Below are 16,559 nucleotides of genomic sequence, written 5' to 3'. Positions count from 1 at the left end.
CATTTCAAAAAAATTTATTACTAGTCCAATCACCATGTATACGAATTATAAGAATCTTGAGTATTTTGTGTCAATACCTATTTTATATTGTTTCCAAGCTTATTGGAGCATGTCTTTGTCAAGCTTTGAATTCAAAAGCATATACTTGTAATATAAACAACAACTTATTAAATGCCTTTTCTAGATGTTCTTATTTTGTACCAAAAGAAGAAGACTCATCTTTGGATCAATGAGAAATGATGCTTTTAAGGCTAGAAGAATATCATCTTTAAGAAATAAAATTAATATTGATTATTGATTCAACTTTTCTTAAGCAATTTTAATCAAATACGTCCTTAAATTTTCTTTTGTATAACATTGAAAATAATTCATCTAAATTTTATGATACTTATAAGTTTTAATTTTAAAAAAAACTACTCAATTTTAATGGACACTTATATGTTTTAAAAGGTGAAGCACAACTATGTGTTCTTCAAGTCCATTATAATTTTTCTAGATACAAAACATTTGAGATACAACAAGATTTTGGAACTAATATCTAGAAATTTTTGGTGGCCTTACATGTGGAATGTAGTCAAAAAATTTGTACAATCATATGATTTTTGTTCAAGAGCAAAAACTTCTTATCATCAACCTTATGGACTTTTTCAGCCATCACATATACTCAAATAACCATGGTCTTCCATTTCAATGGATTTTATCATAGATCTTTTTATTTCAAATTTTTATGATTATATATTTATGATAGTAAATTATTTTACTAAAATGACACCTTTTATACTACATAAAAAATCTATCACTAGTAAAAAAATCACTAAATATTTTATTGATTTTTTTTTTTTTAATTATGGATTGCTAAAAATTATTTTATAAAATCAAAGGACTCAATTTGTATCAAGGTTTTAAAGAATATTTTGTAAAAATATTGAAGATAGATATAATTTTTTTTTACTTTCTATCCTCAAATAGATGAATAAACAAAATGAGTGAATTAAGTTATAGAATAATATTTAAAATATTTTATCAATTAAAATTAAGATGATTGGACAATATTTTTGGCATTAATAGAGTTGGCATAAAATAACATAATAAATTCTTCTATCCAAAAAATAATATATTTTACTAATTATATTTTTTATCCAATTATTTAATACTTTTGACTTCTCCATAGTTGATAATTCTATGGCAAAAAATTTGACAAATTATATATCAAAACTACATGCAACAAAGAAGCTACAATTAAATAAAGGTGCCATAAACATACATATTTATCTAGATAAGAAGTGCTAGGTAAAAGGTAAATATGAATAAATTTGATATTATCTTGTAGAAAAGCTTCTTAGAAGTTGCATAGATGGATATTTTATTCTATACATGTTTATGGTTGATTGATAGGTTAGAAATTAAGCCAACAAACTAGCTATGTATTGCACATGTAGGAAGCTTGTGGTACAAGCTAACAATATGGTGCACATATAAGAAACATGCCTTGAAATTTAAGACATGTGTGTTATAAATTCAATACATATTAGAGGTATTATAAAATGTTGCTACATAGCCTTAAGTTAGTTAGTATATATAGAAGCAAGAATGAAACCTTCTTCACTCTTGTCAATATCTTTTTCATCCTTGATCTTATTTTAAGACTTTTTAGTCTTCTTTTTTTTGACAATAGCCATTCTAGTTTAATATTATATCAACTTTGAGTGATTTTCTAGTCTTTTTAAGTAATATGAGAATGTATTGATTTTTTAGTTTTTTAAGATTCATGTCTTTGATAATTTGATAAGAGTTCCAATTGATTATTCGTGTTTTTTTTTTTTTTAGGAATGAGTGGATTATCCAACTTCTATTGTTATGTTTTGAAGGTTAAAAATTATTAACCTTAAAATTGAAATTTATTTTTTTAATATTTATTAATTTTTTTAAACAAAGAAGTTTTTTTTTTTTTTGGAAAATTTTATTTGGCATTAGATCTTCCAGATTATCTTCTTTTAATTTGATCTATGAATTTATTTGAATTTTTTATAAAAGAAAAAATTATAGATGCTACTCTTGATAGAAGTGAGAATAGATTTGTAACTATTGCAGATCTTCATGAGCTTGTCAATACTCTTAGGATTAAAATTTCATGTATTTCTAATGTGAATCATAGAAGGATTATTTTTATGCCCATAAAAAAAAATCAACAATGAAGTTTAAAGATTATTCCAAGAAGTTGTCTAATTGAGAGAAGTAAGTAGATCAAGTTTATAATTGAAGGCAAGAAGCATTGTTTCTTAAAATTTGAAGGAGACAAGAATAAGTATATTGAAAAAATTTGACAGAATAAGATCAAAGTTTTAAAAGATACTACAATAAGTAAAGCTCTATCTAAGGTTGCATAATTTTCAATATCTTAATGGATTTACTCAAGATGGATTCATAAATATGCTTCAATTTAAAAATACTCTTTTTTGGTTTGTATCTTTGATAGAAAATGATGCACAACTGTTCTATGATTTGAATTCATTCTTGAAAGTGTTTAAAGTTATATTTGAAAAAAATTATTGAAAAGGGGTAGTAGAAATAAAACTCGTATCTTTACAATAAGGATCACATTCAACTACCATATATATTGTTGAATTCTATAACCTTGCTTGTGATGTGGATTGGAATGACAAAGCTTTTATCAATAAATTTTGATATGGATTAAAAGATAATATTAAGAATTTATTGTTGATGATGTTGAAAGCAAATTCATTAGAGCAATTTATTGCTTAAGCTATTGCATGCAATAATTGACTCATTGAAAGATGCCAAAAACAAAGATTTAATTGAAGAAGTATAAGTCAAATCATAGCAACAACTTTTAAATTTTTAGAAGCCTATTTATCTAAGCTAGAGACTTTGTAAATTAATAAGATACATTTTAAACTTTTTACTAAGCAAAAAAAGACTCAACATTGTTAAGAAGGTTTATACCTATATTGTAGAGAACTAAAGTATATTCTTCAATATTATTCAAAGAAACAATGTAATCACAAAATAAAGAGCATGATTGTGAAAGAAGATGATGTATCAAAAAACAAGTTTGTTTAGCTACAATAGGAATTGTGCACTTGAAATCTTAAGCGATACCTACTATGAGTTATACAATTGACTCATTTGTGTATTTAGTAAAAAAAATATTCTTTTAGTAATTAAATTGTCAATTTATGGAATTAATATAAGAACTTTTGAGATAAATAGCAATTAATTGAATATAATGTTTGAAGTAGATCAATGAAAAAGTTTCCTTAAGAGAGAATTCCAAAATAGATATTCTTTTCTCAATTTAGCTAATATAAGTCTTGATGTAATAGTTGTGGTTTTTATGGGCATTAAAATATTTTATGTAGGTTAAATAGGAGGTGGAATCCTTGATTCAAAGCATCCAATAAGAAGAAAAGAAAGAAACAAAACCATAAAGAAGAATAGGTAAGCAGAGAAAGAGAGGAGCAAAAAGGAAAGGAAAAAAAATAAAATAAAGAAAAGATGGGATTGGGGGGCATGAGGCTGCCCCAAATTCCCCCAGCTCTCTGCCGGTAGGGGTTCAGGCCGCCCGGGATCCACTTGCTTTTATATCCTCTTGTTTTGATTTTTGTGTCGTTTTTTCTAAGCTCCGAGCCCTACGGACTGGCTTTTTTTCCTATCTCCTTTGTGTTGGAGGAGTGCTGCGGTGAAGCACTTCTTGATCTCTCATTTATTTATTTTATTTACTGATTTTTTTTCTTTGTGCAAGGAAAAGCTCCGTATCAATCAGGGTTGCGGCTGGGAATCCCCATCTACTATTTAGTATGAGCGGCTCGATAGGCTGAGTTTTTTGTTGCAGCGTCAAGGGTTGTGCGGCAACGGACTGTGCCTTGTTGAGCAGAGCAGCACTCGGCAAGTAGGAGCAAAAGTGTTGAATTTTGAGCTCCACCTATTACAAGCTCTTTTGATTGTTTTCCTTCTTGTGTGCGACGTAGAGATCCTAAGAACCGGGAACATGCACGCTGGGTGGTTTTGTTATTGTTCTTGTCTTGACGTGGTTGTGAAGAAGGTCGGGCTACAGCTGTGTAGTACGTGGTCATGGTGCTTGGACGACAGTTACTACTAGGTAGTGCATTTACGACTAAGTTGGGTTGTTGTTCTTTTCCCCGAGCTGGTGTTGGGTCTAGCATTGCGGCATTGAGTGGCGGCTATGCAGTGTTGAAGATATAGTGACGTTGCGATGGAAGGCATTGCCGATTTTGATATTCTATTGTCATATAGTGGCACCATCTTGATTTTTTAACAATAATTGATTGCGGTTGTAACTGCAACTTAGATTGCGTCACCAACCACATTCCGTGAAGTCATGGCTGCTGTTGCAAGTTCTTGAAGAGAGTAGTGGAGGTTTGGTCATGGTTGGTAGCCATCGAGAATATTGAGATCATTGCTATCTTTTGATCCGCGGTTTTGTCGGTTCGGATGCGAAAGGACTAAGTTTGTGTTGCAGTGCTATCAACTGGGCTGGTGATCGACTTAAATTGGCTCTTTTCTAAATTTTCTTCCTTGTTATTGTGCTCATTTCTCTCCGATTGTTGATTGGGCTCCGTTCTTCTTCGACTATCACTGAGTTCTAATCAACATCATTGCATTCAATCGGCACCCTCAGTGTCCTATTTCAGAAGCTTTGATGTACATGCCTTCTTATCCTCCTTTGCTGCCATCGTCGGATTGCAAGAGGATTGAATTTCATACCTGATCAAATTTCTTCAGGTGTTTTTTTTTCCATAGTTGTAGTTCAAGCTTAATTGAGGACATATATTGTTGTGTAAATGGCTTTTGCTTACCACTCATTTAAAAGTTGCTTATGAAGTAACATGCATCTTATTCTCTTAAATAATGTTTGATTCTTGGATTTTGCAACTCTATTTTGTTGAGATGAATAAGACATCAAAATTTGTCTTTCAATACCATATTGCTCACAAAATTGCTTGAAGACCTTAGATGTATATTTACTACTATTGTCACTATGCAATTTCTTAATCTCTAAATTCATTTGTTTTTTTAATAAGAGTCCTAAAAGTCAAAATTTATGCATGACTTCCAACTTTTGATTCATAAAAAAGATAAAAGTCTTTTTCAAAAAAATCATTAATAAAAGTGATAAAATACTTTGTTCTTCTATAAGATGTAATCTTCATACAACCATTAACATAAAAATATATTATTCCAAGAGTTTGATTGCACAAGTACTACCTTTTGTTAAAAGGGCATCATAATTTTGTTTTCTATAAACACATCTTTCACAAAATTCTAACTTAGTATTTTTGCTCAAATCTAGATGAGTAACTATATTACTTGCTTGTAGTTTCTTCAAGCCTAAAATGCCAAGATGACAACATTATTGACACCAAGGATTTGTCTTATTCAAATTTTGTTTCATTTTTATAACAAGAAAAGTCTTATCTTCATTTTAAAATCCTAATAGCTTATTCAAGCTTCCATGTCTATCCTTGATTGTAATATTGTCTTGTTTTATGAGACATGTATTAGCTTTAAAATTGACTTCATAACCCTGATCTATTATTTTGTTGAGAAAAAAAATATTCTTAGCCAATCCTTCAATATGTAAAATATCATATATATTCCTTTAATATTTCTCAAAAGTTAAAAAGATATCTATATCCTTTTCTTTATCAACAAGTCTAGTATCAACTTCAAAATAAATCTTAAAATCCAATGGTAGATTTCTATATTGAAAACCAACTTCACTTTCTTATCATGCATTGACAAGCACAAAAATTAATGTACCACTCCTTATCACTTATAGTAATAGACAACACAACTATAAAGATAGACTCATCTTCTTTCTTTTGATATTTTTTTTATTGTATTAGCTTAATGTTTTTAAAAAGTCTTTCTTAACTTCTTTAATTTCATGTCCTCTTTAATTTAACACTCTCTTTTGTAGTAACCTCTCTTTCCACAATATCAACATTTGACATCCTTCTTGTAATCATGTGAAGACCTTGTATGATTGTGAGTATGAAAATATGATTTGGTCTTATTATTTTCCATCAATGCTGCCTCCAAGGTTGAGTGCACATTCTTATTGTGAGACTTGTATTATAATAGTTGAGATGTGACCATTTGCAATGTCAATTTTGTTGGAAGTCTTGTTCCTAATGTCACCACTAATGTCTAATATAATTTTGGGAGACTCCTTGAAAACACCATTACAAAGTATAAATCAAAAACTTTCTTGCTTATAGAAGAAAGTTGCTCAGCTATCTCTCATAGCTTACCTATATACATAACAATGTTGTCATCTTTACTCATTTGTATGGTATAATACCTGAAAATTAGGTTTAATAAGATTGATGTATTTTTCACCTTGTATGTTGCTTCAAGTGCCATGTTGTCTATGTACTTTTTGCCCTATTTGTAGTGAGAAATTTTGTGCATATAAGATGTAAGAAAATTAAAAATAATGGCCTTTGGTATGTATCTTCTCATTTTTCAAACTCTACTAGATCTATAGATAACCAAGTAGGTTTCTTATACTTTCCACATACAACCTTCTATTATCCTTTTTCAATAAAAACAAACCAATTTTTTTTTATTTCTAAAAGTGCTAATTGTCTCTATTAAATTTTTCTATAATATGGTATTCTATTTCCATCTTGCAAGAAACAATCCAAATAGAAAAAGGTGGAAGAATTGAGGAAGATATAGAAGGTGAATAGAATTGGTGTCTAGGTGAGGTTTAATATCCTCATACAGCTTACTTGAATATTTATAAAAATTCTAAATTTTCTTGAGGAAAAAAAAAAAAAAACAAACAAACAAACAAAAACAAAAACAAACAAACAAACAAACAAAAAACTAGTTTGGATGTGGATAGTATAATGCCACTAGGATACTCAAAACATTTCAAGTCAAAACTCACAAAATCGACAAAAACTTCCTTGAAGGTGATTGAAAGACCACATTTTACAAAACAACCTCACATATGTATTCAACCTTCAAAGGGCTATTTAAGAGATATATATGTATATATATATATATACAAGCATTTTTAAAAATATAAGCATTAAAGATGTAAGCATTATACAAAAATAACCAAATTAATCTATCTTATATTTCAGTAATGGTTTATGGGTATATTAATTTATTATAATATTACTATTTTCAAGATTTTTCTTTAAAAAAGATAATTTTTTTTAAAGAAATTGAATGTAGTTTTATATTTTGAATTTTATAATTTATAAGATTGTGAATCATAAAGAAAATGCATATTTTTCAAAAGATATATATATATATATATATATATTCATATATTTTATCAATGATATTCTAATTTTTTTTAACATAAACACAATTGAAGCTAATGTCTGCTAATGTTAAAAATCGGGGTACAATGCAATTTAAATTTTAACTGTTTTCTTACAAAGATTGAAACAAGATTTAAATCTTCGAATGGTATTTAAAAAAAATTGTAATAAAACATCATCCATGGAGTTGAAAAGGAAAATTTAGAAAAATTTGCACAACTGATTTAAACATAAAATAAAATAAAACGATATTCTGAATAATTGTTGTAAAAATCAACATTTGTTTTATAATAAATCAAATTTTATGCATAGATATAACTTATTAAAAATAATCAAGTTTTTTCATTGTGTCATAAAGAATAAAATTTGCCATATTGATTTTGTATGAATATATATAAAAACTTAAGTTTACATTGTTACATGTAAGCATTTTGAATATTGAATGAAATGAGAATAATGGTATATCTGTTAATTTTTTAATATTAGTTTTTTTGTATGATTTGAATGTTCAAAATCGGTTGCTTAAGCAAAGGATTAAAAGTTTACAGAGAGTATGCCGTAGTGTGCAGGTGAACTTCAAGTGACAGATAACTCCTTATTGCACCGCCCGTGCGCAACGAGTTCAGTCACCAAAAGTAGAAATGTTGGAGAGGTGTGCTGGAAAGAAGCGACAAGTGACTTGCGGCCAGTTTCACAAGAAAGATGTGTCATGCATTCCCTTGTTGCTAATTTTACAAGCAAAATTCTGTCGGGAAATACAGAATTACCATCTAGGCCGATTCAACTTCTCATGAACCTCATTTTACTCTATACACTCTTACAGCTCATGCTCTTAATACTCCTTCGCTGTGCTGTACTGTGAAGGAGTCGAACACGTTCATATACAAGTATCATTCTAGTCAAGATTGTGGTGACGGTGAGTGATAGTGGTGCTTTGTTCACAACTCCTCATGCTTAGCACCAGTAACACTCTTCACCTTCTCGCCCACATCACTGGCCAATTTTGAGGCCGCTTTGATCTGATCATTGATAGCAGCAGACGCTGCCTTGTATTGCTCATTCAGTTTCTCCTTTGTTGCCTCATACGTAGTTTGCGATTTTCCCTCTACCTCGGTGGCTGTCTCCTGCGTCTTTCCCGTAGCACTTTCCGCCCCTCTGTAAGCCTTGTCCTTAACAGATTGCGCACCCTCGTAGACCTTGGACGCTGTATCGCTGCTTGTGCTCTTCAAATAATCTGCGCCCTCGGTTGCTTTGCCTACTATCCCTTCTGAAGCTACCTTTCCCGACTCTGCCATGCCTGACACTCATACCACCCAAGTTAATAACAACTTTCTTGCTCTCTCATCTTCACGGCATATCTTTCAATTGATCTCGATCATCAAAATTTGCCACTTTCATGTCTGAGACACACAAAGGAATCAGATTCATTAGCGAGTGAGGGTATCCTTGCATGATTGTTAGAGCTATCTACCTACCTTTTCCAAATCTGCTGATGCTATCTGAAATAATTTTGATGCGGTTGCTCAAAGTCTTCCAGTATCCTGCAACAAGAACAGTCCGCACTAGCGAAGCCAAGTCACCGCCACTCACTTCATGAAAAACTTTTACTCAGAAGGTAGCAGTATCCATCATAACAAGAGTTGTGACCAAATATAGGGGAAGCATTGAGCTGGGTATAAATAAGTAATACTGACATAGACACTTGCAAACACAGCGAGAAAAGTGTTCCACAATATTACTCTAACCTGATGTGGTGTCTGCTGCAGCATCCTTGCTTTCCTGGGCCTTGCTTCCTGCTACGTTGGCAGCATCAGTGGCAGTCTCCTCTGCACTTTTCGTTGCCTCAGTGTGGCCCCTGGAGTGTGCATCACCGCAAATGCCCGAAATTATAATAAGCACCAACGCTTTCAAGATTTGATGTCACGATATTAGGACACTCAAATTGTAGTGCAAATGATATCAATTTCAAAGACGAACGCCGCTAACATAATGAAGAACATCAGCATTACAAACTTCTAATGCAGCAGTGATGGTGCAGCAGTTGACAAATGATGCAACAGAAAGAGAGGGTCCTACTTGGAGAAGAGGTTGAGCTTGTCCTTAGCCATATCCATCCAGGAATTGGTGGAGTCTTGAGCAGCGGAGGCAGCATCAGCTGTGCTTTGTTTGGCGTGATCAGCAGTGGAGTCTACAGAAGAATGAACGACAAGAAGAGACACCAGGAGCACCAGCAGCACAATTGCTCCCAAGGATGAACTGCGCACACTAATCATCGCCATGGCTACAAAACCACGACGAGAATAAGTTTGAATGGCACGCCTAAAAAACACAAACTAATAACTATAAGTTCAACAGCATGCACAAAAAATCGTAGGAGAGGGGATTGTAGGATTACATGGAGATAGCGAAAGTAGAGTGTTTGAGATAACTATGCAGCAGCAAGGGCAGAGCAGGGCAGGGCAGAAAAGGAAGAAGATATGTCAACATCTGGTTAGGTCTGCAATATGTTACTCTCACTCCTCTGCCCTGTCACTGCCTACGTGGCGATTTGATTCCTTACACGTGTCGCTGTGAGGCTTAAGGCTCTTCCATTGTCCCACGTGTTCTCTGGACACGGTGCATAGTGCCATGTGGCGTATGATTTTCCTTCCTTGCTCCAGAAAAATTCACTCCATCCCTGATTGGCACACCCAGCATTCAATTATGGAAGAAAATTCTGCACTGAATGGCCCAGCCCAACTTTAAAATAAAATACCATCATCTGGAACAAATCTCACACGCCAATTTCATAACTTTTGATTTAAAGTTGTCCTCAGGGAACTTAATGACCTTTACTGTCCATCCGGCAGTGTAAGTGCTGACTTAGCATTCTTTCAGTGCTGGATACAGTATGTATTTCCAGGCTATTCAAGAAATCCGCGAAGGAAATGCACATATTGTTCTATGTACTCCGGTTTTGTGGGAATGATATGTCCGTAATCATGCTTAATGATTACACGATCGTCTCTGTGGAACAAGCTAGCTAATTGCTCTGACATTTCGGAACCTATTTGACGATCTTGTCCACCATATATATGCAGAGATGGACAACGGATTCCTGCTTCACTGGACGTGATCTTCGCATGCAAGGGAACAGGCGATGAATATCCGGAGCACAGAACTGCAAATCTAAAATGCACAGCAGCATCGATAACATCGTTGTTGAGGGGTCGAGTGTGGCGAAGCGAGCAGAGAGCAGCAACTACAGCTGCACCTTGCGAAAACCCCAACACTCCATCAAAGGGACCCAGATCTTGGAAAACTCTTTGCAAACACTCCCATGACTTCTCCCACCCTTCTGTCTGTGTTTCATACTGCCAAGGCTCAAATCGTGTGTTCCTTCTCTCCCCTTCCACTCCTGATTCCTCCTCTTTCATAGCCCGTGCATCGCCAGGACTTATTAGCCACGCATTCTTTCTAGTCGGTTTCTGACAAAATGCCCTTTTCAAATCTCTTTTTGGCCCCACATCACTCCAATCTTCGGTTCGTTCTTGTTGGATAAAAGGGAGAGAGTGAGGTGCATCAACAAACACAAAATCTGCAATGTGTTTTAACTTCTTCTTTAGAGACCCCAATCGACCTTGGAAGCAACTTGCATTTTGACGGAAGCCATGCAAGCAAAGAAGTCTTAATTTCCGCTTCGTTGCCAATCCTGGAATAAGCATTTCATACATCAGAATCATTTCACAAAACAGTGTTATTCATTTAGGAAAAACAACAAGATGATATTTAAAATGAAGCAGGAACTGACCGTGTAATAAAGACGTTTTCAAATCCGTTGGTGATGTCATAGCTTTTGTTATCGGTGCACCACTCTTAATACTATACACCTCTCCTGTCTCTGATCCCCCAAAAGCCTTTTGGTTCACTTCACAGAGTTCACAAACATACTTCGCAGACGATGCAGGTGAGTTTCCAGCACCCTACACCACTCGGCAAACAACTGTTAAAACTATCCTATTTATCACGCATGCTCGAAACATAAGCTATATCTACATACGATTTTGTTCTATATGAATACGTTTTCAGAATGACTAAATCTCGTTAAAGCATTAAAAGTTCTGCATTCACTGAACCCGAATATCTTCAAACTGTCCATGGTATCAAGCATTCTCACTGTCATAAGCACCACGTAGGGAAAAATAACTTCTTGTCGGGAACTGAAAATCATACTACAATGACCACAACAAAACAAGAGCAAAAAGAACATTATTCGCCAAACCTGACAAGTTGGGCAGATGAGGACAAGAAGTCTGCACAAAGAGCACCGATTTCGAGCAAAGTAGTCGTCGAAGGGAGCTTTGCAGAGAAGGCAACGGCCCACAATCTCCTCACTACTGCTTGCGACAGCCATTCTGTCCACAAATACCCAATGAATCCAGTCTGCACCACTACTCCACGCTAAGCAGTAATCCGCAGAACAACAACGGTACGGTCAAAAGAACATAGCTATATTGCTTTCCTTGATTTTGATGATGCAATGTATAGAAACACTCAAAACTAGAACACGATTTTAGACAAGCATCATGTCTATGGATAACTGAAGTCGCAGTTTAATGCTTTGGATGGCAGGAAACTTATGACTGCTAAGGATCCCGAACCAGGAAGGCAATCGTGCAGATTGTAGCGAGAAAGGATTGTAACGTGCGTAGTTACTGGTTACATAATGTTAAGTTGTACCTATGATCAAATACAAAATTCTTGCCCTTAAAGTAACCTCCATCGGTAAAATCCTCCAAGTACCGATGAATGCCTCCTGAAAGCTGCCAGGAAGAATTGAATGGTAGATATCAGAAGACGAGGCCATGTTGAAAATTTTAGAACGTAAAGAAGACAGAAAGTATCATAATTAAGGTCGGGAAACCTGTACCAAAAATTTCTACAAGAAACGCCAACTTTCCAGCGATACCTGCATGACATCTTCGAAGTCTTTCCCTTTGCTCCGCAAATAGGATGACGCAAGTTCGCACCGTACACCGCCTGTGCAGTACCTGCGCAAAATGTGATCACAATCAAGACTATATATTCCAAACTCTCGTTATCAAAAAAAATTCCTATTTGCCTTGTGCTGTCGTGAAAAATATAAAACTAAACAAGTCAGGATCCACTTCCCGATAAAAGTCTCAACCAAGTCCAGGGATGCGCAGTAATTGATCTGCCGTTGCATACGCAACAATATACGTAGCTTTGGATTAAAAAAAATATTCAAATTTGCGCCATCCATAGTAACACATTGAAATCATTGACTCACATGAGAACGCGTTTGTTGCGCAGTTGCTCCTGGTGAGCATCGAGCCAACCTGAACCACATCAAATTCGTCACGTTGTTCGAGACTAACAGTTTTCTAATCGAGATGATGCAGATCAGAACTTTAAAACCCTTGACAACACTTGATCAATGGGGGCATCATTATGACGGTCTCAGATTGGTGATGTACTCCAGCAGTGTAAGTATTCCTGATTGAAGAGTGTAAATGTGTACCTGATTAAAAAATCGCCACTAGTTTAAAAATGCAAACTCTTATTGAAGAAGTTAACAAAGCGAGCTATGACATAGAAACCTGACCTGGCAAGTCGCTATATTGTCGCAGCAAGGGATCAAAGAACTGGACCTCCGAGGGAGGACAGAACTTGCCGATACGAGTTTCATAAATGTTCCGAGCATCAATGAGAACAGTCGATTTCAACTCGGTGTGTTCAAGGAGGGAGTGGAATTGGTGGGGTGAAACATGGGGACCGGCATTGGTGATAGGAGGGGGATTGGGCGCAATAGTGATGAGGTGGGGGACGAGGCGAACTGAGAGTGAGGCAAATCCACAGTCAAGAGCGAGGTGCGGGGGGACGGCATCGAAAGGGGGAGCAGGGGAGAGCTTGAAATCAACGGAGGGGAAGGCGAAGAGGGGGTGGGCTCGGATGGCGGAGACGTGAGAGTAGAGGGCAGGCAGGGTCCCTGTGACAGTGATATTGACGCCATCAGGGGCGATGCGGACGCGACCGCGAAGGGAGAGAGAGGTGCAAAGCCGGTTGAGGTAATCAACCACACGCGCAGGCTCTGCGATGACCACGAACTTATAGTAGAGCAGCACGCCCCAGTCGTCGTGATGGAGGTCGGGGTGAGGCAGGGCCATGTTAAAAGTGAGAGAGGCAAGGCAAGGAAAACCTAAGAATTCGTTAGCAAGCTAAATGAGAAGCGGTGGCAGTGATGAAGATGCAAGGGCATTGGAAGGTGAGGTGGTTGCGCACGGAAACTGCGTAGGTGCACGACAAAAGGCTGAAAGAAGAAAAGGAGAAATCTAAACAACAAATACAGAACAAAATAGAAAAAAGAAAAGAAAAAATAACGCAGTCTCATTCGCAGCACTGCAGATTCCGTCCTTTCCACTCTGAGCCTTCCTGGCTGCCGACAACAAAAGTAAGGATCTGGAGTGGGTTGCGTGCTTTGAGAACGAAGACGGGGCGTGCATCCCCCCCCCCCCCCGTTTCATTCCCACCCAGTCAGTCGGCCCTTCTCTTGCTGCCCCTGCTTGCTCAGATAATGGGCAGCTATTCCCTTCTCCACAATTCGCAACTCGCCCGAGGTGGCACTCATTCATCCATCTATGCTCTTCATCTTTCCCCTTCTGTCCACTCCACCAAGGTCATCGATTTTTCCACCCTTCATTTGCAACCCCAATTAGCATCAACCAATCCCTACTGCTTGCCACTAGCCTTGCCACAAATTTCTTTTTCTCATGGGTGATCCACAACATATTTTCTCCTTACACCACCATGAATCTCACAAACCCACCAGGTTGCAAACATGTGTCCCATCCAGTCTTGCAAAACTAAGCCAAGACATCTTGCTCATTAGTTTTGCAAAACAATGTCTTGGCTTAGTTTTAGTGGCTCATCAGTTTTAGTAATCTCATGTTCTGGTCTGCCTTCTTGCATAAATGAAGGAGCTAATGTGAAGAATATATTTGTGCCATGCAAATGGTGCTGATGCAAGAACATCCATATTCATGTAAAGAATATTAGCTATAACTTTCCTATCTGCTTTTCTGCCATATTCCTTTTTGAATAATAAATAACTTGAATTTCTTTCAAGCTGTGCTTCATTTTGTAACTTTAACTGGTAAAAAGCAGAGAATGATTTATTGTGAAGCATTGTTTTGCATTTATAACATGTGCATATATGTGCATTTATAACATATGTGCATATAAAGCATTTATCTTGAAGCACATATTACTTCTGGGAACACATGCTTAAAAATAAACACAAAATATATGTTTAAATGGACAACAAAGTCAATAAGTATGAACTTATTAATCAATCTTGGTAGTAATAGATCATATTATATGTATTACATTACAAAACTATTATAATGATAAAAGAGTTAATGAATTACAACATCCACCAAACAAAGACAAAAATTTGTATTTTCATAATATACCTATATATTTATTTATAAATAATATATATATATATTTTTAAAATAAAATTTATAGATTTTTTTAAATATAAAATTAATATAAAATATAATAGAATTAATATAATAATTTAATATATAATAATTATTATTATTATTATATTTGCTTATACTAGAATGCAAAAAATCACATTAATAATATATAGGAACCAAAGTGTATAGATCATTGAAAAATATTAATTATTATTGTAATGCATAAAAATAAAAATATATGTTTTTTATTTTAATTGATTATAAAATTTATCTTCCAAGAATGCCTTAAATTCTTATATCTAAATGTCATAGATATATACATTTATCTAGATTAAGAGAATAGATAGAAATAAATAGAAGTAAGTGAATTTGCTAATATCTTGTGAAAAAGCTATTTAAAAGCTTAATAGATGCGGATTTGATTTTATATGTGTTTATAGGTGATTAATAAGTTAGAAACTTGGCCAAAAAATTGTCCATGTATTATACATATTAATACCTTATGTTAAAAATTAGACATATATCTCACAAGTTGAATATGTGTTGGAGGTCCTATAGAATGTCACTACATAGCTTCTAGTTAAATAATATATATAGAAATAAGAGTGATTTTATTTTTATTTTTATTTTTATTTTTTAATTCTTATCAATGTCTTTCTTATTCTTAATTTTGTTTTAAAAACCTTTAAGTTTATTGTCCTAAGTAATAGCCATTTTGGTTTAATATTATACCATCTTTGAGTGATTAAATATTCTTTTTAAGTGACAAAAGAGTAGATTGAGTCATTGATTTTTTGTGATTTAAATTCTTTATAGTTTGATAAGAGAATTAATTTATTGTTCTTATTTTATTTAAAAATGAATAGATTATTTCTCTTCTTTTGTTGTATTTTGAAGATTGTAGACTACCTACTTTTAAACAAATATTTTTTTTTAACATTGATTTTTTTTATAAGAAAATAGATTACATGTCAAGGATATGAATCTCAAAGAAAGAAATCCTCAATATATTCTTATAATACTAAAAATAACTATAAAGTCACTTAAAGATAATATATTATTCAATTAGAATGGCTATGGCTAAAAATAAAAGACTAGAAAGTTAAAAAATAAGACTAAAGACTAGAAAGGCATTGACAAGAGTAAAAAAAGCTTCATTCTTGCCTCCATATATACTCTTAACTAGGAGCTACATGATAATATCCTATAAGACCTCCAAAATGTGTTTACTTTGCAAGACACGTTGTTATGTTATAACATGACTATATGGTGAAAGATGATAATATGGATCTTATTATAAAAGAGCCAAGTTAAAAAATAAAGTAGAAAAATATGAATAAAAGATAGGAAGGTAATAAAACTTTTAGTAGTAAAGCTGCCTTTTTTAAAAAGTAACTTCTACTTATCTTGTAGAGCCATAAATAAGGTAAAACAAAGTAGATTAGAAAATTAAATGATATAGGCATCTTTAGGAAGAAGTTAAGAGTGAATTCTAGCAAAAATTACATAGAAAAACTAGATATTGATACTGTGAGAGGGCCGGTTATGAACCAGGGTTGAAATCACACTCTAAGGCACAAAACCAAGCCTCGATGGTGATTCTAGGGTTCTTTGGTAAATTAGAGAGTAAGATCACATAGGAGACTTGATAAAGTTTCAATGAAAATTATTTTGAGGTGATTTGAATTCATATTGACTTTGTATGAGCTTTTCATAATTGGGGTTTGTTTTAAGTGACTCTGGATTTATGAAA

The 16,559-nt window shown here is 34.1% G+C and overlaps 2 protein-coding genes across 5 annotated transcripts; both read right to left on the bottom strand.

The window, feature by feature from the left end:
- Positions 1 to 8,014: 8,014 nt before the first annotated feature.
- On the bottom strand, positions 8,015 to 9,789 carry LOC112282837 (uncharacterized). 3 transcript variants are annotated; one of them, XM_073534174.2, is made up of 5 exons: positions 9,721 to 9,789; positions 9,402 to 9,606; positions 9,071 to 9,180; positions 8,801 to 8,887; positions 8,015 to 8,622 (listed from the first exon to the last, which is right to left on the bottom strand). In XM_073534174.2, exons 2-5 carry the CDS (start codon positions 9,602 to 9,604, stop codon positions 8,264 to 8,266), a joined length of 759 nt encoding a protein of 252 aa, XP_073390275.2. In that variant the 5' UTR covers positions 9,605 to 9,606; positions 9,721 to 9,789; the 3' UTR covers positions 8,015 to 8,263. The 3 variants fall into 3 exon arrangements, with proteins under 3 accessions (XP_073390275.2, XP_073390276.2, XP_073390274.2); XM_073534175.2 differs by having other exon boundaries at positions 8,801 to 8,866; XM_073534173.2 differs by having other exon boundaries at positions 9,402 to 9,789.
- Positions 9,790 to 9,870: 81 nt separating this feature from the next.
- LOC112282618 (rhodanese-like domain-containing protein 6) lies at positions 9,871 to 13,763 on the bottom strand. 2 transcript variants are annotated; one of them, XR_002969935.3, is made up of 8 exons: positions 12,931 to 13,628; positions 12,616 to 12,664; positions 12,274 to 12,355; positions 12,045 to 12,127; positions 11,587 to 11,719; positions 11,116 to 11,287; positions 10,155 to 11,016; positions 9,871 to 10,002 (listed from the first exon to the last, which is right to left on the bottom strand). XR_002969935.3 is itself a non-coding variant. In XM_073534172.2 (7 exons), the coding sequence occupies exons 1-7, from the start codon at positions 13,490 to 13,492 to the stop codon at positions 10,229 to 10,231; spliced, it is 1,869 nt and encodes a 622-aa protein (XP_073390273.1). In that variant the 5' UTR covers positions 13,493 to 13,763; the 3' UTR covers positions 10,099 to 10,228. The 2 variants fall into 2 exon arrangements, 1 of the variants encoding a protein (XP_073390273.1); XM_073534172.2 differs by lacking the exon at positions 9,871 to 10,002 and having other exon boundaries at positions 10,099 to 11,016; positions 12,931 to 13,763.
- Between the last annotated feature and the right edge of the window lie 2,796 nt (positions 13,764 to 16,559).

The sequence above is a fragment of the Physcomitrium patens genome, chromosome 5, assembly GCF_059467195.1.
Source record: "Physcomitrium patens ecotype Gransden chromosome 5, ASM5946719v1, whole genome shotgun sequence".
NCBI lineage: Eukaryota > Viridiplantae > Streptophyta > Bryopsida > Funariales > Funariaceae > Physcomitrium > Physcomitrium patens.
This window is presented reverse-complemented; position numbering and strand designations above follow the sequence as displayed.